The following is a 23410-nucleotide window of genomic DNA, read 5'->3' on the forward strand; positions in this document are numbered from 1 at the left end:
TTACAATATTAAGACCAAGAAGACAAAGACTAAACAACCTAGGACTTAAGACATCTTCAGTCTTGGGATTTGGTCCATGGAATTATTTAGCCTTGATCTTGAAAGCTCTGAGAAAACAGTGGTGGCTGCTCTTTTCAACAATGAGAATAATATGATTTGAAGTGCTAGGTTAAACAAATGCCAACATGTTGTTTATATAGGGAACCAATGAAAGCGTGTAAGGATTATGTGAGTGGCATGTGATATAGATAGAGACGTTACAATTATCCTTGTCTTTTAGCCAACATGCATCTCTTTGTTCCATTGTGGCTCTTGCTGTCGAACGATTGCCACGGCTTTACCATTTGTCACGTTCGTACAGTGTTCAGGGGACCTGATCAAGGACCTGGTCCTTGGTGTATATGTCGATCATCAAAACTATAAAATGTCATAACTCGTCAATTTCCCCCTTTTTGATGATGACAAACTCGTAAGTGATGTTCCCCTGAGAACCAGGTTCCCTCTGCAGATTTGACCTCAACAACATGTAGCTATAGCATTCTCATTTTCATTCAGAGAACCAGGTTCCCTTTGTGAATTATGCTCTCATCAACATGCTAACATTTTCCATCTTACCACATCTATGCAGCATTACTTAAGGATAAACACTTGTAAAAAAAAAACACTTAAAAACACTACACCTCTTCCCCCTTTTGGCATCATTGAAAAGAGACATTAGTTGGCACAAGCTTTAAGAAGTTCAGAACCATTAACTCAAGCCACTTGGGCAACTCAGCATGAGTACCAACAGAATCAATCATAGCAACATTAAGGAAAACATATGCAGAAATCAGAAAAATTGCCATTCAGAACAATATTTTAAGGCAAAAACATAGTAATCAATTCAACACAAACATACTAAAATAATTGTCAAAATGCCAGGATCACTAATACAGAAAACAACAAAGAAAAACTAAGGACAGGTTTCAAGAAATTGGATGAAGAGGAAAAAGTCAGGGTTGGATGGGTTGACAGGGTTGAAGGCTTTGAACATCATGTCCAGTCTAGTATTTGCAGCTTTGTGATTGGACAAGAGATTTGCTCCTGGACCCCTGCAACTTTCTGCGTTAGACTAGAATTCTCCTCTCTCAACTCTGCAATTTCTTTTGTTGTATCACCACTGAGACCAGGTCCCTTCACTTTCAGTCTGGTGATTTCAGACTTTAACAAGGTGTTCTCAACCTGCAACCTCTCAACATCAGCTAAGATTTTCTCATTTGCCTCAATCAGACTCGAGATAGTGGAAGTGGTTCCTGCTCTTCCCTTTTTAGGAATAAATTCACACCCCTCCAATGTGGGCATACAGAACATTTGCTTCTTGTTCCCTTTAAAGGCTTTTACAGTAGGTACTTTGAAATTCTGAAACACTTTGGTAAGGAAAAATCCATAGAGAAGACCATGCTTACCATCCTTGAGATCCACCACCTTTATCATGTGTTGCAACATTATGCCAGGCAAACTGATCAAGTGCCCACCATCTAGAATTTCCATAAGGACCAGGTCTGTCTTGGAAGCAATACACCTTTTCTCAATCTGAGGGAGCATGGCCTTGTTCACAAACTCAAAGAGCAACTGATACTGAGATTTCATTTGTTTCTTACAGACAGTCTCAGTGGTCACTTACTCTCCTATTTTGACTATGTGAAGCTTGAAGTCTGCAGTAGCCTTGTCTCCTTCCTCTAATCTACTTATTCCATCAATTGGAACACCAAGAATTGTTCCCAACTGCTCTTCATCGAGGTTGAACTCCACTGTACCAACTTTGCAAACCAATGAGTAATCATCAGTGTACCTAAGGTTTATAAAGAAGTCGGCTACTTCTTTTTCATAAGCTATTGCAAGACCTTCCATCAAGTGCTCCCATTTTGAGATTTGAGAACTTCCATTAATTCCTCCAACGCTTTGTGCCCAACAATCTGCAGGTCAAACTTACCAACAAAACTTTGCTTACTTTTAGATTGTTTTGTCTTTCCTCCTCTAGCTGTTGTTTGGTTCTCACATCCTCCTTCTTCTGCTTTCCTTTCTTTAAAGAACCAGGTCCCTCTGTGCTAACTCTTATTCTTTTGGAGGAACCTGTCTCCTTACTAACAACGTTTTTTCTCTTCTTAGGGGATTTTGATACCTTCTTCCCCTTTTTCACTGCTTCTTCCCCTTTTTCACTGCTTTTTCCTTCTCACATTCTTCATTATCTTCACTATCACCTCCTTCATCACTGTCACCTCCTTCATCACTGTTGCTTACACCTCCTTCATCCACAGCTCTCTCCTCAAAAGCCACGGATTTCTTTCTTCTTTTGGAATTTTTTTCTGACCAATGTGGCTTACTCCTCTCTTCTTCTTTATCAGACACGTCAATCACCTCTTCCTCTTGATCTCTCAACTTACTCAAATTTGCCAAATTTACTTGCCTTTGCCTCTTACTAGTAGTCTTTTCTTTGTTAACTTGTAAGGCAGAGTCTAGTCTTGCCTGAGACTTCTGTCTAGTGGTAGGAGGTCTTTTTCTTTGTTTATGAGAAGGCTTCCTATCTGCAAAATGTTTTCTCCTGCTTTTCTCCTTTTTTATCTTCTTAGTACCCCCAGACCTCTGCCCATATATAGTTCTCAATATAACATCATCATCAGAGTTTATCTCATTACCTTCAGAGTTAACCTTCTCAGAGTGGCTAGAGGAACTAAGTTCCTCCTCTGAAGAGGCTTTCCTTTCAGATGAAGTTTCTTTCCAAGGAACTGCAATTATAGACACTAGTTTGGAGGCAGACGCTACCTCAGAGGGACAGGTCCATCTGTCACCACAGTATGTCCTAAACTACCCTGTTCCCCCTGAGTTTGAGCACTCACTTCCTCAGTTTCCATCTCGCCACTGTTACCAAGTACAGTATCAACAACATCATCTACCATATCCTTCATAGATTCATCGCTAGTTACCACATTTTTACCCAAATCACCAAAAACATCCATATTTTCAAGAGAAGTTGGGTTACTTGAGTTTTGAGGCACTTCATTTAAGTTCCCCTTTCAGTTGCACATACATCCTCTGTTTCCACTCCTTGACTTGTCACTTCAATATTATCATCCTTCTCATCAATTTCCTCAAGATATTGAGAAGTTGTCATAGTATGAGTGCTTCCTTTTGAATTGGGTTTCTCAAAGGAAGTGGAAGTAGGCACGAACTTATTTGGGATTTAGCTCTTACGAGTTCTAGAGGAACCAACAGCAGGTTTTGGTAAGGACATTTTAGGGTTTTGGTCTTTTGGAATGGGGACTGTTGGAGACGACAAACTTGTTTGTGGGTTGTTTGAAGTAGGCCGTTTGGGAGAGGAATGAGAGGGGTTGGCTTCTGAGGCATTAGGGGATAAAGTTTCTTTGTTTGACATGATCGATTTTAGAGCAAAGAAATGTGAGAGGATATGAACGATGAAGGCTTGAATGTTTGAGAGTAAAGTGAGAGAGATAATTTATGGTTTGGGTGTTAAAAGTGGGTGACAAAATCGGTTCCCTTTGGCAGAATGAAACGTTTCATTTAAGTCGGGTTGGTTTTGAAGAGTTGTAATGATTCAACTTTAGGATTTTGAAAGGGAGGCGGAAACAATTGATGAAATGGCACTCGACAATTCAAAAGTATGTAAGTACTGAATAGACTACTAACCCGAGTCAGAGGGACCTGGTCCCTTGACTATTTTTTATAAAGCTTAGGCAGTAACTCCGAAATATGCAATGTCTCCAGTGCTTATGTTGTCTTGAGAGTGCCATGTGCTCATACCTGTAACAATATAAGAGTGAGTTAGATGTCTCTAAAAAACACTTTAAGCATTGTACCTTTTCTCTTGACATAGTTAATCATTGAGGGACATTAGTTGAGATTGATCAAGCCAACTCCAGACGATTCCTTTCAAATTGCTCTCTGCTCAGTGCCTTGGTGAAGATATCTGCAATTTGATCTTCTGTGTTGCAGAACTTCATGCAAATCAAACCCTTCTCCACATTATCCCTTAGAAAATGATGTCTCACATCAATGTGCTTGGTTCTTTTGTGGTGCACTGGATTTTTTGCCATACTAAGTGCACCGGTATTGTCATACATTAGAGGCACACAATCAGTGAAGACACCAAAATCCTTAAGTTGTTGTTTGATCCACAGCAGTTGAGCACAGCAAGAGGTAGCAACCACATACTCTGCCTCAGCAGTAGAAAGAGCCACAAAGTTCTGTTTCTTTGTACCCCATGAGATCAAACATGACCCTAGAAAATGTACCATTCCAGAGGTACTCTTTCTATCCCACCAAGTAACCAGCATAATCAGCATCAACATAACCAACCAAGTCAAAATTGTCTCCAGAGGGATAGAAGAGGACCAGGTCTTGAGAACTTTTAAGATACCTCAATATTAGCAGCTTTCAAATGAGACGCTTTAGGACTTGATTGGAACTTAACTGACCACTGCGAAAACAATATCGAGCCTATTGCTTGATTAGGTATACGTGACGATGATACCTCATCATGGTTTCGTTACCAAAGGACGGTTCGACCATGTCGACTTAGTAGCGGTTCTATAGGGTATCGATAGGCTTTGCATTTTCCATTTCAAATCTTTTAAGCGAGTTCCTTGATGTACTTTTGTTGACTAATCATGGTGCCCTTTTGAGATTGCTTGACTTGCGATCCCGAAGAAGTTTAGCTACCCCATCATGTTTATTTCAAATTCAGCTTCCGTGAGGCTTAGAAAACTTCTTCACATAGGGAATCAAGAGTGGCATCAAAGATAATATCATCAACATATACTTGCACAATGCCAGATTCTTCCCTATTTTCTTTAGAAACAGAGTGTTGTCAATTCTACCTCTTGTAAACCCATTTTCCAGAAGGAATTTTGATAATCTTTTATACCATGCTCGAGGAGCCTGCTTTAAGCCATACAGAGCTTTGTCAAGCTTGAAAACATGCTTAGGATGATCATGCTTTGTCATGCTTGAAAACAGTGGCGGCTACTCTTTTTAACAATGAGAATAATATGATTTGAAGTGTTAGGTTAAACAAATGCCAACATGTTGTTTATATAGGGAACCAATGAGAGCATGTGAGGATCATATGAGTGGCATGTGATATAGATAGAGACGTTACAATGATCCTTGTCTTTTAGCGGAAGCGTACGACTACTGTTCTGTTGTGGCTCTGCACTGTTGGAGAGGTGTCACGCACTTTACGGTATGTCACGTTCGCATGATGCTTGGGGACACGATCAAGGACCTGGTCCTTGGTGTGTATGTTGATCATCAAAACTATTAAATGTCATAACTCATCACTTCTTAAATCATGTGGTGCACGATATTAATAAAGTTCTATTGAGCTTAGGTGCTTATAATACCTCCAATTTAATTTAGACAAGAAATTAACTGAATTTTCACTTTTTCATATACAATGCCAAAGGAATTAAAATAACAATTGTTGTTGATTAGGAAAGAGAAAAACACTACTTTGCCCCTAAAATGTGCATCTTTCGTCTTCTCCCTAGTGGTGGAGCTAGATTTATTCAAGGGAGCTCAAATTCTTAGAACTTAATCAATTTTTAAAATATGTTAAGAGAATTCAACATTTTATAAGGTTTTATGAATACTATATACCATATGTAAGCCTCTACTTGTAACAATTAGTAGTATCAACAAAAGTATCTTTATTAAAAAAAAAAAAAAAAAAAAAAAAAAAAAAAAAAACTGCTTGATCCCTATCTGAGAATTGGCTATAGTCTTCCACCACATAGGTGAAATGTCCGAATCTCTTATGGTGGTCCATGTACATTCTCTCTTTCCTTTTTCAATCCATTCACAAGAATTAGAAAAGAAAGAAATAAGGGGAACAAAGAAGAAGAAATAACTTAATCCTTGAAAGTGATCACATCCACTATTTCAATTCGACCAGGGTTGATGAATATGGACGGTTTTCCAATATAAATTCCTAAATACTCTTTTTGTTCAATTTATATAATGTGCTCTTTTATTCTTGAACGTATCAAAGTGTTTGAGACAATTCTGTTAATGTTATCATTTTATACAATCTCAAATTACAATTTTAAATTCAGATTTATTATAACCAAATTTAAGGTGATATTTTATCCTTCAAACTAACTATTTAGTTCACTGCTTTAATATTTCACTACAACTTGTATATCATCTAAGATCAAATTAATAACTTTAAATCCATATCTAATATAGTAAATGGTGTTACAAAAATGGACAAGGGAGTAATTGAAAATGAAAAAGAATGCTTATGATCATTCAAAGTTGTTATAAACAAATGATAATAATTATTCCATCCAGTTCAAAATAAGTGATTTTTTTTTTCCTTTGGTCTAGATCTTTTGAATTTTCAAAGTCCGAAGAAGTTATTATTTATTTTTTTCCAAAATTATCCTTCTCTTTAATGATTTTTTCAAATCACAACACTGACTATTTTTACTTTAAAGAAGAGTTTGGGAATACAAAATGGTAATATTATTAAGACATCCTTATAATTACTCCCTTTGTCCCAATTTATACGAGGGTTGACCTATTTGGGGAGTCAGAGAGCTCTTTCTTTGACTATGATTTTCTCCAACTTTTTTCATATATTGTGAATTATTAATTATGCAGACTTATACTTTTTATGTAATTTTCAAATATGTAAATTTTATTATAAAATACTCAAAGAATCTATATTTGAAATTGAGTCAAAGAAAGAGCTATTTGACTATTCAAATAGATCAACCCTCATATAAATTGAAACAAAGAAAGTAATTACTTCATCTGTTCCGATTTATGTGGCACACTTTTCTTTTTAGTCTGTTCCAAAAAGAATGTCACCTTTCTATATTTACAAACAATTTAACTTTATGAAATGATTTGCAGCTACACAAATAGCTAAAGCTTGTTTTGGACCACAAATTTCAAGAGTTTTCTTTTCTTTTTTAAATTCTGTGCCAAGTCAAATGGTGCCACATAAATTGAGACGGAGAAAGTAACATTCAACCTCGGGTATTATTTTCGTTTTTCTAGATTCTGTTTTACATTGGTTTATACTTTCTGATTTTGTACTTTCTCCTCCCAGGATAGAAGGATTTCACTTTGACAATGTACATTGGTTATTTGACAATGTTGAACCGTCATTCATAACTTTGTTTGATCTCTTTGAACCTAGTTCTTGGGATCTCCAGTCTACTAGGTAGAGTTACCGCCATGATGACTTGTCCTAGGCCTTAACCCCATTCCCCTCGATGATCTTTCAACAGCCTCTCTAGATAGGCCTTTTGTTAGCGGATCCGAAAGAAAGAAAACGGGTTGGGTCGCGGGTCAGGATCTTTAATTAATTAATTAATTATTATTTAATTAAATAATTAAAATTAAATGAAATTTGGTCCAAAAAGATTATCAATCAATCAGATCATTTGACCAAATCCAAATCCAAATCCAAGCGACGACGGCGTAAGGAGGAGCCTTTTCTTGACCGCTTTAGCAACACGAAGGAGTGCTTCTACTTTAAGTAGAAAACTTTCTTTTCATGCTATGAGGGACAAATGCTTATTTCATAAACAGAGGGAACAACTCATTTTTCCCTCACTTCTTTCCCTCCATTTCCCATTCAACCTATCAATTAAACCCAACAAGTATCACTATATACTAGTATACAAATGTTTAACAAAATTAAAAAGAAACTCTGGCAAATTATGAGCTCCGTTATAGAGGAAATCAGGAAATGATTCTCTATAAAAAAAATTAATGTTCTATTTATTGGTTTGTGAATTTTTTTATCGATTTTTTATGAAAATGATCATATACTCGAAAGAATTTTTTCACAGGAAATAAAATCAATCTCCTCCGGATCAGAAATAAGCAACAAGTAATTCTTAACTGTAACTAATTAATATAACCTCTATAGATCATTTGCTTCCATGTGTTTATGTTCATGGTTAATCTCACCTAAAATGCATTTCAATAAGTTTGATTAAAACTTAATTTTGAAACTTAATTAAATGTATTTGAATTAATAAAGTTTATGAAAATTGTACTACAAAAAAGAAGTAATACAAAATAGTGATTTTAGTCCTGAATTATAGCTATAGTTCAGTTTTGGTCCCTGTATAATTCGATCGAACATCTTTAACCTTCAACTGATAAAAATGTATGATTTTGATCCTTCAAACTAACAACGACTTTAAACTTAACGAAATTTGTATTTTTCTAAGTTTTGAAAATTAAGAAAAACAAAAGAGAAGGTTAGCTATTGCGAAGTCTAGGCCGTGATTGATAAGCATTGAATAAGAGGTCATTCACTGTCAGCTCATTCCCTCCAAATACAAATCATGATCAAATTAGTCCAGAAAATTTTCTTCCCCTCCTTCTTGGTCTCCATTTGATCCTTCTGTTATGGCTTTCTTTGTTATACTTCCTTGATAGGTGAGACTTTCATGAACGAAAGCACTGATAAGAAATAATCTTACTGGTTGTTCGATTCAAAATAAGGTTATTCAATTATAATCTCGAAATTATAATTTCAGGAATGTAGTTCCACTTTTGATATATGATAGATGATAAATTTAATCAAATTTTTTGTTGGGACGGATAACCCGCTAATCCATGTAATCTAACCACCCCTTTGTCTGCTAGGACCTAGGAGCTTCGTTCTATTTTTTGTTTTATATAACATCCTCTACCACTGCTAAAGAAAACGGTTCTTACTTCGTTAAGCCCTTAGTTCGTTAAGCCTTAGTCTAGTACGCGTGATCAGACCTTTGACTTTTCGATCAGATAGAAGCTGAGAGCGCTGCATTAGTTTCAAATGCACTCACCTCGTCAGTTATAAGGCTACAAAATTCGAAAAGAGTGTAAATTTATTGAACTTCTCCTCATCTTTTGTTTTCTCTTTTATTTAATTTGTTTTAAATATTGATTCCATTAAGTTCTATCCATAGTTAGTTTGACTGTTTGAGAGACCAAAACCGCACAATTATATTAATAGAAAGTTAAATATACTCAATCTAATTATACAAAGACCAAACTGAAATATAGCATAATTGAGGGACTAAAATCCCTAATTTTTTCATAATACTATTACTATGACTTAATGGAAATTAAAATATTGTCGAAATAGAAAGAACGCCAGAGCCACAACTCATCTACCGTCACGCACTCCCTTGTCTGATGTCTCTATGCTACCCCGCTCTGACTGATTGACCCTCATGATTAACACATAATATACGGAAAAGGGCTAAATATACCCTTGTACTATCGAAAAAGGGCCAAATATACCCTTCGTTATACTTTGAGTTAAAATATACCCCTGCCGTTATACTTTTGGTTCAAATATACCCCTCCACAGTTAAAGTTGACCCCAATCCTACGTGGCATTAATATTTTAATAAAATAAATATTATATGGCATGCCACGTCACTTAAAAACCCAATTTTACCCTTCCCCTTCCTATCTTCTTCCACCACCACCTCTCCCTCTACTATTACCGTCCTTATGCCCACCACCATTAATTATTGGGGAATCCTACTCTTGTATTGTGTTTCCTTGTAAATGCGAAAGCAAACTTTCTTGTTTTCATTCCTCTTCTTGTAGAGGGCCACCAAAATAACATTAAGGAAGATCCCACTTGCTAAGGCCATGTTTGGGGGGAGATCCTGCTAATAATTTTACTCTCTTTGTGTCCTCAAGATCTCCTCCTCTTCTTCTTCTGTCTTTCCTTTTGTATAATTGAGTATTTGTACCTGGACCCATTTCATAAGCCATCACGTTCTTTAACGGAAATTAGTATCCGAAGAATTTTAAAAGGGGATCGACGAACAAAAACTTCATTTTGTCCATATATATTCGTAGTTAATGTTAGAACAGAGAATCAAGTTATGAGATATAGATGGTGTGCCTTTTGTTGTCTTTTCATTTTTGCTTGGGAAATATTGCAAGAGTTTCTTTTGAGTTTGTACTCGATAAACTTTACATAGGTTTGTTCTGTTAATGCTTTAGGCGAGTTGAGATGTGTTTTTTGAGGCAAAATCTATCGTATGTTCGATTAATGTTTGCTTTGAAATATTTGAGTATGCAAGAGACTAATATAGATAAGTTATAAGTATCATAGTTTGAGCACTATAAAACACCCAAATTGAAAAAAAGAACATTTTGAGAAGAATTGTTTCTAAGTTCTGAAGTCTCGTCACTAATGATTTCTCTAGCAAAATACATCACTAGCCTTTCGTGATTCTGTCCAAATTTTGTAAATTAAAGCAAAACATTATGTTTCTTCGTTTTGCTTTAAAAATTACACCAGCAGCAGCAGGGATTCCCCAATAATTAATGGTGGTGGGCATAAGGACGACGATGCTTAGAGGGAGGTGTGGTGGAAGAAGATAGGGAGGGGAGGGGTAAAATTGGATTTGTAAGTGAAGTGGCATGCTACATAATATTTATTTTATTAAAATATTAATGCCATGTAGGATTGGGGTCAACTTAACTGTGGAGGGGTATATTTGAACCCAAAATATAACGATAGGGATATATTTAGACTCAAAGTATAAACAAGGGTATATTTAGCACTTTTTCGATAGTACTGGGGTATATTTGGCCCTTTTCCGCATAATATATCACCACCTACCTTCTCCAATTTTCCTTCTTATCATCCCCATTCAAACCTTTACAACAAACTATTTTCTCTTCTAAAATCTTCTCCAAATTTGTAATTCCAACATGAGCTGGTGGTGGGCTGGAGCTATTGGTGCTGCCAAGGTAAATCCCCTTCTCAATCTATATTTCACATCTATTAAAATAAAACATCTCCAACTAAAGTGGACGCAATACAGAATTAATATAGACTCATACTTGTTGTTTATAGTGTAGTAGATCCAATCTAATTCATTTTTGACCCTCCCTTACAGAAAAAATTCGAAGAAGATGATGCACCGCCAAAGTACCAAAGCGTTGCTCTAATAATCGGAGTAACCGGCATCGTGGGCAACAGCCTCGCGGAGATTCTCCCTCTGGCCGACACCCCTGGCGGTCCTTGGAAGGTCTACGGCGTTGCTCGCCGCCCTAGACCGTCATGGAACACCGATCACCCTATTGAATACATCCAATGTGACATATCAAACCAAGAAGATACCCAATCAAAACTATCCGTTCTAACGGATGTTACCCATGTTTTTTATGTTACTTGGGCTAATAGATCCACTGAGTTGGAGAACTGTGAAATTAATGGGAAAATGTTTAAGAATGTTCTTAATGTTGTTGTCCCTAGTTGTCCTAATTTGCGACATATTTGTTTGCAAACGGGTCGAAAACATTATTTGGGCCCGTTTGAATTTTTTGGAAAAGTAGCCCATGATCCTCCGTTTCATGAAGATTTACCGAGATTAAGTGCGCCGAATTTTTACTATACTCTTGAGGATATTTTGTTTAAGGAGGTGGAGAAGAAGGAAGGGTTGACGTGGTCGGTTCATAGGCCTGGAACGATATTTGGGTTTTCACCGTATAGTTTGATGAATATTGTTGGTACGCTTTGTGTTTACGCGGCTATATGTAAACATGAAGGGTTGCCGTTGAGGTTTCCGGGTGTTAAGGAAGCGTGGGATGGGTATTCGGATTGCTCTGATGCGGATTTGATTGCTGAACATCAGATATGGGCTGCTGTTGATCCGTATGCTAAGAATGAGGCGTTTAATGTGAGCAATGGGGATGTTTTTAAGTGGAAGCATTTTTGGAAGGTTTTGGCTGAGCAATTTGGAATGGAGGCCGCGGAGTTTGATGAAAACGAGAAGAGATGCAATTTGGTAGAGATGATGAAAGATAAAGGCGCTGTTTGGGATGAGATTGTGAAGGAGAATGGATTGGTGCCGACTAAATTGGAGGAGGTGGGTGTTTGGTGGTTTGTTGATGTTATTCTTGGTGGTGATTGTCCTTTGGATACTATGAACAAAAGCAAGGAGCACGGTTTCTTGGGATTCCGGAACTCACAAAAAGCATTCATTTCCTGGATTGATAAGGTGAAAGCATACAAAGTTGTTCCTTAGTTTGATATGTGTTTGTGGTTTTACTGTGTGATAAAATGTTTGAGTTTGATTCCTATCTATTTATGTTGTTTAATAAAAAGTAATAATAGCTGAAACGATGTACTTTTGGCTTCTTTTGCTGTTCAGCTGTAATTATCCATTTGTTATTGGTACCACTGTTGTTTTCTTGTTTCATCTTTTTGTACATGTTGCTTGCATTGATGACTGGAAAGTGCTTATGATTTGATGAAGATCTGTTTAGGGTCTTTCTGATAAAGAAGTAAAACTACTTGTTGCGCCACCACTTTTACATAGTTGTCACAAGTGAGGAAGCTATTTGAGTGTCTATCCTTTAGCGCTATGAGCACTTTAAGGGTGCACTGGATTTATAGATGGATATCTTCATTGCAAGGGAAAGTAGAAGATAATGAAAGTGCATTGTTTGCTTTGGATAATTCCACCTTTGAATGCGAATTGCTAAATCTAAAAGGCATCTTAGATGGTGATGCGTTTGCTATAAAAGTTGAATCTTATGTAGAATTCATCCAGTGGGAACACCAGTCCAATAATAGTTTTTTTGTTGATATAATTGCATTTTAGAAGTTCTGCAGTATGTACATCAATAAGGAGATCAGGTAGTCAATCCCATCGCTGATTAGGATACATAGTTAAAGTACACCATAGCAATGCAGTGCAAATTGGATACCAGCTATCTGGATCTGGTTTGGTAAATTATAGTTGCAAATTCCAGAAGTATGTAGTCATAATAAAGTGAAGCAGTTCCCAAATCTAAATCCTTATCGTGTAGAATTTCGGGTTGATTTCTTAGATGATCACTCAACTAATAGTTTATTATGTTGGAAAGTCACCTTTCTTCTTGATTCCAATTTTCTTCAACAAAGAAAGTGACTTTCTGAGGTATAACTATAGTTGAATGACCATCTAAGAAATCAACTCGTGGAATTTCAAATTCGTGAATGGGTAACATGCATCTTCAACTATTATAGGAGAGGAATAGTTGCAAGTTGCAATTTGCAATTGAAGAAGAGAACAGATAGATTCCTCATTTCTAGACACTACAAAAAGGATCTATTAAGTGTTTTCAACATCATGGGTATTATCATCATTTATCATTTTGACAGGTAAACTAGTTAGTCAAGGTGCTTGATTCACCAAGACTTATGTGTCCAATTCAGTACCACTGGTGTCCTATTTCTGACGTTTATGTGTTTTTGGATTAAGTCTGCACAAAATGTTTCTGGGAGGCATAAGACTTCAATCAATCGTATTTCAACTCTCTTTCTAGTTCATTGCAGTTCCTATGTCTTGAATGTTGATCTTAAAATTTAAAGCAAGAACAATCCAAGGAATAGATCACTTGCATTCTATTTTAAGCAACAAAGAGCTGAAAGTGATTGCCTCAACTTTCTGTCCCTTTCTAAGTATAAAATAAAATGACATTATTGCTTTCCTGCAAACTAGTGTTAGATAAGGGGTGCGTTCGGTATGGAGGAAAACATTTTCCGGAAAATGTTTTCTAATTTTTTTTATGTTCTTTTTTAAAAAAATGGGGAAAATGACTTCCCTAATCAAAGTAGGTAGGAAAAACAAGTCCACAAGTGTCGTTTCATCAACCACTCAACTACCAAATCCCAATCGCTCCCGCAACCCATGCACCACCGACCCCGCACCCTCGTCCCCCACCGCACCCCGTCCCCACCCAATATATATATATATTTTTTTTTTTAATTTTAAAATTTTTCTTCTGGGTTTTCTACAACACCAAACCCCACCACCAAAAAAAAAAAAATTCCCTCCCCCCGCCCCCTTCTCTCGAAACCCACAACCCCCTCCAATATTTTATTTTATTTTATTATTTTATTTTTTTAAGTTTTGAAAAGTTCTCTTTTTTGATTCTCTACACACCCACCCCCTCCCGAATTTTCTGCTTCATAGGAGTATTTAATTTTACCATTATACTCTCTCCGTCCCATAATAAGTGTCACTTTAGTCAAATTTTTTTGTCCCATAATAAGTGTCACATTAGGAAATCAAGACATAAATTGACTAGTTTTTTCTAATTCTACCCTTAGACAATAAAGTAACAGCTAAATGATGATTGGAAAAGTCATATAGTAACTTGGTATTGTTGAATTTTCAATATTAAAAGATTTACTTCTTGTGCATGCTCTAATCAAAAGGTAAAAATAATTTATTTTTATTATATAGGGGTAATTTGGTAAACTTCACATTGCATTATTAGTTTCTTAATATGCGTATTTTTGGCTAAGGTAACACTTATTATGGGACGGAGGGAGTAAAATTTTTTTTAAAAATTGAAAGTTTGTGTGGTTAAAAATTAAATTTTTTGGAGGGGGTGGTGGGGTGTCGGGGTGGGGGGTCGTGGGGGTGGGTGGTGTAAAAATCCAAAAAAAGTAACTTTCAAAACTTTTTTTTAACCATTTTTTTGGGGGTGGGGGGGGGGGGGGGGGGGGGGGGGGGGACGGATGTGGTGGTGTAGAAAATCCAGAAAAGAAAATTAAAAACTTCAATTTTTTTTTTGGGGGTGGGGTGTGTGGGTGTGGTATGGGTCCACCAGGGGCGGGGGAGGGTGTGGGAGTTTGGTCTGGTATGGTGTGGTGGGGTTGGGGTGGAGTTGGTGGGGCTTGGGTGGGTATTTTCCGAAAAATATTTTCTACCAACCAAACAAACATGAGAAAATAAGTAGGAAATGCACTTATTTTCTACTACTCAAACGAACATGAGAAAATGAGTAAGAATTCACTGATTTTTTAAGAACACATTTTTCAGAAAAATATTTTCCTCCATACCAAACACACCCTTAATCTTTAAGATTTTCTGATTCGGTCATTCTGAGGGGTAAAGGATCCCCTATGGTACCATTTCATCCGGTGATGTTCAATACACAATTAGATTATTGCCATGTGTTCCATCTGATTAGTTCCATCTTATTTAGTCATTTAATAGCAAATAAATCTCACCCATTAATTATCCCTAGAACACATGGCAATAATCTAATCGGAAAAGGGCCAAATATACCCCTGTACTATTAGAAAAGGGCCAAATATACCCCTGTACTATTGGAAAAGGGCTAAATATATCCCTCGTTATACTTTGGGTTCAAATATACCCCTGTTGTTATACTATTGACTTAAATATACCCTTCCTCCGTTAAAATTATCCATCTTGAACATGCTATACTACGTGGCAGTGACATTTGATGACGTGGATGCCACGTGGCATTGCCATCTCATCACACCTAAGCCATTTTACTCCTCCCTTCTTCCACCACTAAAATTTCCACCCCTTCCACCACTATTGCCACCATAGTAGTTGATGAATCTTTAACACTCCAAACTGAAACTTGAATCTTTAACACTCCAAACTGAAACTTACCCTTTTAATTCCCGATTCATTTCCCTGTGAAGATCTGGAGGGTCCAGACATGTTGCGTCCTCACTTGTCTCTTTCTTGTTCCTCTTCGTTTTGGTAACACCTATTCTTGTAATCTTGAATTTCTCAGAATTTCACTTTCCTTTTCATGCTCTAAGACCTGATTAATATAATTTTTTGTTCTAATGGGTTTACATCAAGCCTCATTCTATCTTGCTCATGATACCGATATCTAGGGGTTTTCAAATGAGACCGAAAAATCGATCCGAACCGGTAAATCAAGTCAAACCGACTTAATAAATCGAAAACAGGCTTGGTTTGACTTGATTTGGTTTTAAATTTTAAAAAACCGATAACATTTGGTTTGGTTTAGTGTTAAACCAAAAAAACCCGAACCAAAACCGAACCGAACCGATAGATACATACATATTTAAAATATTTTATATATATATATATATATATATATATATATATATATATATATATATTCTTCAAAATTTTGGCTCATTCCAAGTCCAATACAAATTCAAATAATTAGAAAGAAAAGTATAGCCCATTTAAGTTTAAGGTAAAATAAAAGGAAATTTGCTAAAGGCAAAATAAAAATTTCCCCCTTATCCAGTTTTACGGTTCCCTCTTTTACATGTCATCTGAATTACTACTAATAAGCTAGCATTTTATCCATAACAAATTAAATGGGAGAAAATGGCAATTGGAATTTAAAAAGATTTGGTAGATGACTTTGTCTTTCTGTTTATCATTTTTCGTTTTAATTTCTGTGCTTTTGTTACACCTCGAAAAATTTTCCGTTAATGTACAGTGGATAGATTAACGAAGGGTACGAAGTATACGATGTCTCAATAAGTAAGAAATAGCATTTGAGGATCCTAATTGAGATTTCAAAGACATTTGAGGTAAGAGAAGAAAGTTGGCCGAGAAAGGCAAGGTATACGTTATGTATCGGGAGAGATTTACGAGTAACAAGTTAATGGTGACTTAAGGATGCCTTGGAGAAGAGTTATAACGTCCCTTAGATTGTTAATGAGGTGTTGAACCAGTGTTAAGAAGGTTCCATAAGGATTGAAGATCAAACGAGTCGACGAGAACGAAATTCGGAAAGCTGGGCAATATACGATCCAACATACGGATCATATAAAACATACTGGCCGTATGTTAGGCCGTATGTTCTGCTCAGAATGGCAGCCCTCACTGGACCAAAGATACGGCTAGACATACGGTCCATATAAAAGATACGGACCGTATGTTGGTCTGTGAAACCGAGTCGGGACAGATTTTAAAATTGATATAAGGGACCTCAACCTCATTTATTTCATTTCATTTTCTCACTCCACTTGAAGAACTCTCTAGAAAGCTCTCCACACTTCTTCCACAAGAACTCAAGAGAGATTTATGATCAACTTCATCAAATCAAGAAAATCAAGTGTAAGAAACTCATTGGATTTCATCCAAGGCAAGAAATCCCATTGGAAGTGAATGAGGGTTTTGGCTCAAGTGAAGTATTTCCACTCAAGGCTTATTTGCACACTATCTAAGGTATGTTTTATGATCATTCCATGTTGTTTAAGGTATTGAGAGGTTGAAAGACTTGGATTGTAGAAGGAGATAGAAAATGGGTCATGAATGTGAGAATAGTGGCATTTTTGAGTAGTAGTTTGAAATGAGTCATGATTCTTGATATGTTGTGATTATAAGTATGTTATAAATGACATTAAGAACATGAGATAAGCAATATATGTGAGAAAACATATTAGTGTACTATGACCATGATTATGGATGAATGGAAGTGAAATTGTGGAATGTGGATAATGTAGGTGTATGAAGATTATTGCTTATGATATTGTGAATGTAATTATAGATGTTTGGGAGTTGATATGTAATATGGGGAAAGTAGTATAAACAAAGGAAATGCTGCCCAAATTTTCTCTAGAGTTGAGCATGTTCATGTAATCGATTGGCTAACGTTAATACGAACTATCTTGAAGGTAGAAACGTGAGCATTGAAGGAGAACAATCAAGCGATAGAATAGCTAAACGAAAAGGTATGTGAGGCTAGTCTTTTCATTTTAAGGCATGACTCCAATGACATGAATTCTCCTATTTTCCCATGACTTTCTTACATTCGGGCAATCATGAGCCTATCATTATAAAGAGCTTCACATGAGATAGAGAAACGAGATATGTCATGAGTATGATAGTGATGATGATGAATTAAGTCTAAAGGTCCTAAAGCTAATGATTCTAACTATGATTTATTGATGTTGTTTATTGTATACACTCACCTTATATGCTAATTCCTTCAAGGTAAGGCATAAAGTTTATGAATGCTCCATAATGGAATCGGGGGTTCACGACCTTATGTCACCCCGGTAAAGTATAGTTGTCTTCGAGTTTCTATGCATGCATTATGATGAGTACATGATGATGACATTACACCGCGCCTATATGGCCGGGCAGACACCGCTAAGGCGGGCAGCGTATATACCATGTCTAGATGGCATGGGCAGACACCACTAGTGGGCGGCATGAGATGGTTACCCCGAACGCGGGAGGCCTGGACGCGGGTTAATGATGATCGCACTTTCCTCCTTTTTTGTACCTATGGTCGGGCAGCTTATACATATATATATGCAAACATGATATGATGATGATGTTTATAAAGTAAGTCGGCATGCATTATTTCTATTAAAATTGACGATCGATTTATAAATTGTTTTTCATTTGATATCCCTACGCATTATTTTATTGATGTTTTGTTATTGTTTATGCCTTACATATACTCAGTACAATATTCGTACGACGTCCTTTTTTTTGACGATCCGTGCTCATGCCCACGGGTAGACGGGAGGTGATCCATTCATAGGAGCTATCGGCCAGACTTTGAGAGCACTCCATTGTTCCGGAGGTGCCATTGCTTATTATTTTGTGTATATACTTTTGGGGATGACGGGCTCCCGTCCCGTCTATATGTCTAGTACTTTAGTAGAGGCTCATAGATATGTATGTGTGGGTAGTATGGTCTCACGATGTCCTTATGGTATGTATATTATTTTGATAGCCGAAGGGCTTATGTATATAAAGGTAAATATGTTTCAAAATGGAAATGGTTTTCCTATGATTATGAGTATGAGTATAATGAATAAACGCAGGATGAGTACGATGAGTAATAGTATGAGTGGTGCTCGGTGGTTAGCTCCGGTACCCGTCATGGCCCCTAGTTAGGTCGTGACAGCTTTCTTCTCAATGCTTCATAAACACGATGAGTCTAGATAACAAAAATTCCAGAGGGCTGCGAAATATCAAAAGACTATATGTAGAGAGGTAACTAGAATTATGAAAAGTAGATGTTATGTTTCTGTAATTCCTATACCTATAACCATAGGCCTATACCTAAATAAACTTAATGAATTAATTAAGAAGATTCTTAGATTTGAATGGATCACGGTCAAAGCCGTATTTAGTTACCATTTAATTCAAAGGTTATTTGTATTAATACATTCTTAAAATCCGAAAAAATCGCAAAAATCGAACCAAACCGATTAAATCGACATAACCGAAACCGATAGAATTTATACTATAATAGTTTGGTTTGGTTTTAATCAAAAATCGAGTCAAACCGGACCATGAACACCCCTACCGATATCCATGGAATACAAATGGAACACTATACAATCGACATATCTGAAAGTATATATAAGATTAATGTATAGAGAGAGAATTGGAAGGGCAATTTTTTGTAGAGCGGTAACTATATGGTGGCAATGGTGGTGGAGGGGGTGGAAATTTTAGTGGTGGAAGAAGAGAAAAGTAAAATGGGTTAGGGGTGATGAGGTGGCAATGCCACGTGGCATTCACCCCATCAATTGTCACTGCCATGTTGGATAGGATGTTCAAGGTGGACAACTTTAACAGAGGAAGGGTATATTTGAGCCATGGCAAGATAGCGGGGGTATATTTTGGCAGGAAGTATAATTTGGTATATTTTTTCTTTTCAATACTTGTGGGTATATTTGGCCCTTTTCCGTAATCTAATTGTGTATTGAATATTACCGGATGGAATGGTACTCGACGGAATCCTTTTCCCTGACAAAGGGCCAAAATGACAGGTTGTTAGTTATCAATAAGGATTGAAGTCATGTATATCATTTAATGGTTATAGCTAATTATTATTTTATTATACAGGTTATCGTATTATACGTGTAATGAAGAATTATTTTCTGCGTGATACCTAGTAGCTCATTTTCATTATCAAATTTTGACCTCATAAATCAATAAATTTGTACCTCATCCTCTATAGTAGGGGTGTACATCGATCGGGTTGGCTCGGATTTTTCAACTATCAAACTAAACCAATTGCGTCGGGTTTTTAAATTTATAAATCAAACCAAACCGATAAAATTCAGGTTTTTTAACTTCGGGTTTTCTCGGGATATTCGGGGTTTTCTAGTTTTTTCCCGAAAAAGTCTTCATACAAAACATATGACTTTTACATCAAATATTTCTTTAGTCCTAATAAGATAAAACTATATAACTAAGGTGTTTCTTAAGAAAATAACACAAAATGTGAGATGAATGATGACATCGTATTAAAATATTCAACAAAAAAGATAATAAATCGGTTAAAATAAGTATTGCTAATTAATAAGCCATAAAGAAAATGACTTTAATCTAAATACTAAGTTTTGCTAAAATAAGTACGGCTAATAAGTATTAATTATATGACAAAGAAAAAAATTAAGCTATGTATTTTTACGCTCTAAACCAATTATGCAAAACTAAAGAATAGATTTCCAACATTACTGTCATTACTAGTGTTAGAATTGAATTTCTTTTGTTAGCATTAGTGTTGAGTTGGTTTTGATTTGGACTTTATTTGAGTTACTAACATCATGGGACATAAAATTTATTGGCATTCAAAATTCTAAGTTCAAGCTTAAAATAGTATGATAAAAGACAAAAAAAGAAATATTTACATGTTACATTACAAATAAATATTTTTATGTATAAAATATTTTAAAAATCGAATACACGTAAAGTAGGGTCGGTTTGGTTCGGTTTGACTTTTTTTAGCTAAAACCAAACCAAACCAATTATGGTCGTTTTTTTTTTCAACACCATAACCAAGTCAAACTAAACCACTAGTCGGGTTTTTTTCTCGATTTGATTCGGTTTATCAATTTGGTGCGGTTTGTCGGTTTGCTTTGTACACACCTACTCTATAGTTGTAATATCCCAGTAGCCTTACCGAACGTCCGTGCCTCATCCTCCGATGTGTCTTGATTTCATTTGAAAGGAAATTTACATGAAAGATCGATTTAATGTTTTCAATAACGGAAGTGGCAATCCATATACAGAAAGAAGAATAAATTTGAGGACGTCATACATCTTTTCACATAAACTAACATTATAAAGGTAACATGGAAGGGGTGCAAACTTTCTACATAGCACATCAAAGAACATCCCACGAGAACAAATAACTAAAGAGTAGAAGAGAGTTGATAATGAGCTAAATTTTTAGAGCGATAGATAAATATGACATAAATAATTAAATGAGACTTCTCAGGGTGAATCCATATAACTTGATTCCTAAGCGGATACTGAACACCGTTTGAGAAAAAAAACATGATTGTCTAAAACTGATAAATCCATGTATTTATAATGGTTTGTCTAAAACTGATAAATCCTTGTATTTATAATGGTGAACAGTTACTAATTATAAGCAAAATCATTTGAAAGTTTGAGACCGTTAGACATACTTCGTACTCTGATCCTAAACCAGTGGCCTTCATGTCAAGTAACGTAAAGAAAGTCTTTGTACCTTTGGAATCACCGAGCAATATTGAAGCAATACAGTGGTTAAATATGTCATTGTTTTTTATTGGTATTCTTTAAATTTCAGTGTTACTTGTTTATTTCGTTCTTTTAGCTACCAGCCTACCATTCCCAAATCTTAAAACCAGATCATTGCATTAATAAATATTATCAAATTCGAATGAGTAGATAATGAGATGATATATTTTATTGGAGATAAGGGCAATATTGTATATATCAACTATTATATGAAGGAAATAAGAGTATGATTTTCGTAGTATATGGGTGTTCAGTATTTAATTTAGTAATATAGGGGGTGTATCTACAACTGAGTGATATTATATGGGTGTTTTGCGTAATTTATTCTTTTTTTCTATATAAAACAATTAGACATGTCGTTATTTAATTCATTCACTGGCGTTTGCATCTAGATCAGCTGTAGACTGCCTTAACTAAGGTGCTCACGGTAGAGTACAGCCAATATTGGGCAACTACGAGGCCGGCAACCCGGCCCCTTTATTAGTGAAGTTGGGTAGGATTTTTTTGGCGTATAGAAGTGAGGCTCGAAGCAGCCCTCTCTCTTTGTCAAAGCCCTCCTCGGGGTTAGGTGCCCAGCCTCTTTGCGAAAAAAAAAAATAATAAATTAATTAATTTAAAAAAAAATAGAAGTAAATTAAATAAAAAGATAAAAGTAATGAGAAAAAAAGAATGTACTTACCACTAAGTAGTAAATTAGAAACTAAAGTAATACTTTTTAATCTTAAGATTTATATTAATTTCTTTTAAACGTGATCTAATTAGTGATAAAAATAATAATTTATATTTGTTCGTAATTTTTCTTATGATATGAATTTGCGCAAGAATGGGTGGTAGAATCTCTATTTCATATTAAAAAAGTTTTATGTTCAAAGTGTACAAAAAATCACTTAGAAAAATATTATTTCGAACAAAAAAGCTTTAAAGTGAAAGCCCGTCTGGTCACGTGACTTGCATTTTGGGCTGCTTACTTTGTGAGGCCTCTTCAATTAAAAGAATCGGCCACTGATTATTTAAGGCTCGTTTTTTGGCGCTTTGGGAGGCTGGATTGGGTTGAAAATTTGGGCCGACGGAGGAATGGTGATTTATCTTAGGAGCTCAAAAATATAAAAAGCCATAAAAGAGTTAAGCTAGTTCAACGTCTACTATATATACATAAAAACAATTTTCGCACCTTCAGATATACGGTGTGTAATTTTTGTAGAAGGGGTTCGGATGAACATTACTCTTCTTGGAGTCGTAATGGTTGGAGTCTGGCCATTTTAAACACCTCTCACGAGCCACAATTCTAACCATCAGAGGTGTCTATTTGGTGACTTGAAAATTTAAAATGGTCAATCAACTATTGGTGGCAATCAACTTAAAACTATTAAACCATGTTCTGTTGGTAGAAGAAGAGGTTTTACAATCGCATTAAATTTCTCACAATCACAAACATGTTTTGGTTGCTTATTTTGTTGTTCACATAAAATAATCTTTCCATAAGTTATTTGAAAATCTATGTATTATTTTTATGCGGGATAGAATTTAAATAAGAATACGAAAGTATTAATAATACACGAAGTAAAATTTAAGTTAATAAAAAATACCCTCACACTCGTTAGTTTTATTCTTCTTTGAAAAATATCCTATTCAAAAAAAAGAAAAAGAAATGACCTTACATTACTAGTAATTCTTACATTTTAGTATGCATTACTAATCACGGTATAAACAGACTATTTGGAATTGAGAAATAGTTGACTAATTGAATCTTGAAAATATTCATGACTATTAACGGAAAATATTTCATGAGCCATTAATTATTAGTGATTAATTTTAATCAAATTTAGCCTCAACCTATAAAGAGGCCTCTAAACTTCGCGCCGCTACACAAATAATAAAAATTCTCAACTTATATAATGTTAAATATCAGAATATGAATGCTTGGATTGCCACACATAAATTTCAAGGCTCAATCAATGTTTCTAAGAAATCGACTGTCAATCGTAGTGCTGCAGTAGGTATTGGGCTGAAAAGGCTTTCACTGTATTTATGCAAAGCTTCGGAAAGTAAATACTTGCCGACTGATGCCAAAAGGGGCCCAA

At 35.7% G+C, this 23410-nt stretch overlaps 1 protein-coding gene across 1 annotated transcript; it reads left to right on the forward strand.

Annotated features, from left to right (window-relative positions):
* Window positions 1–10637: 10637 nt before the first annotated feature.
* Window positions 10638–12252, forward strand: LOC132050024 ((S)-8-oxocitronellyl enol synthase ISY1-like). Its single transcript, XM_059441033.1, has 2 exons — window positions 10638–10788; window positions 10938–12252. Exons 1-2 carry the CDS (start codon window positions 10750–10752, stop codon window positions 12066–12068), a joined length of 1170 nt encoding a protein of 389 aa, XP_059297016.1. The 5' UTR covers window positions 10638–10749; the 3' UTR covers window positions 12069–12252.
* Window positions 12253–23410: the final 11158 nt, after the last annotated feature.

The sequence above is a fragment of the Lycium ferocissimum genome, chromosome 3, assembly GCF_029784015.1.
Source record: "Lycium ferocissimum isolate CSIRO_LF1 chromosome 3, AGI_CSIRO_Lferr_CH_V1, whole genome shotgun sequence".
Taxonomy (NCBI): domain Eukaryota; kingdom Viridiplantae; phylum Streptophyta; class Magnoliopsida; order Solanales; family Solanaceae; genus Lycium; species Lycium ferocissimum.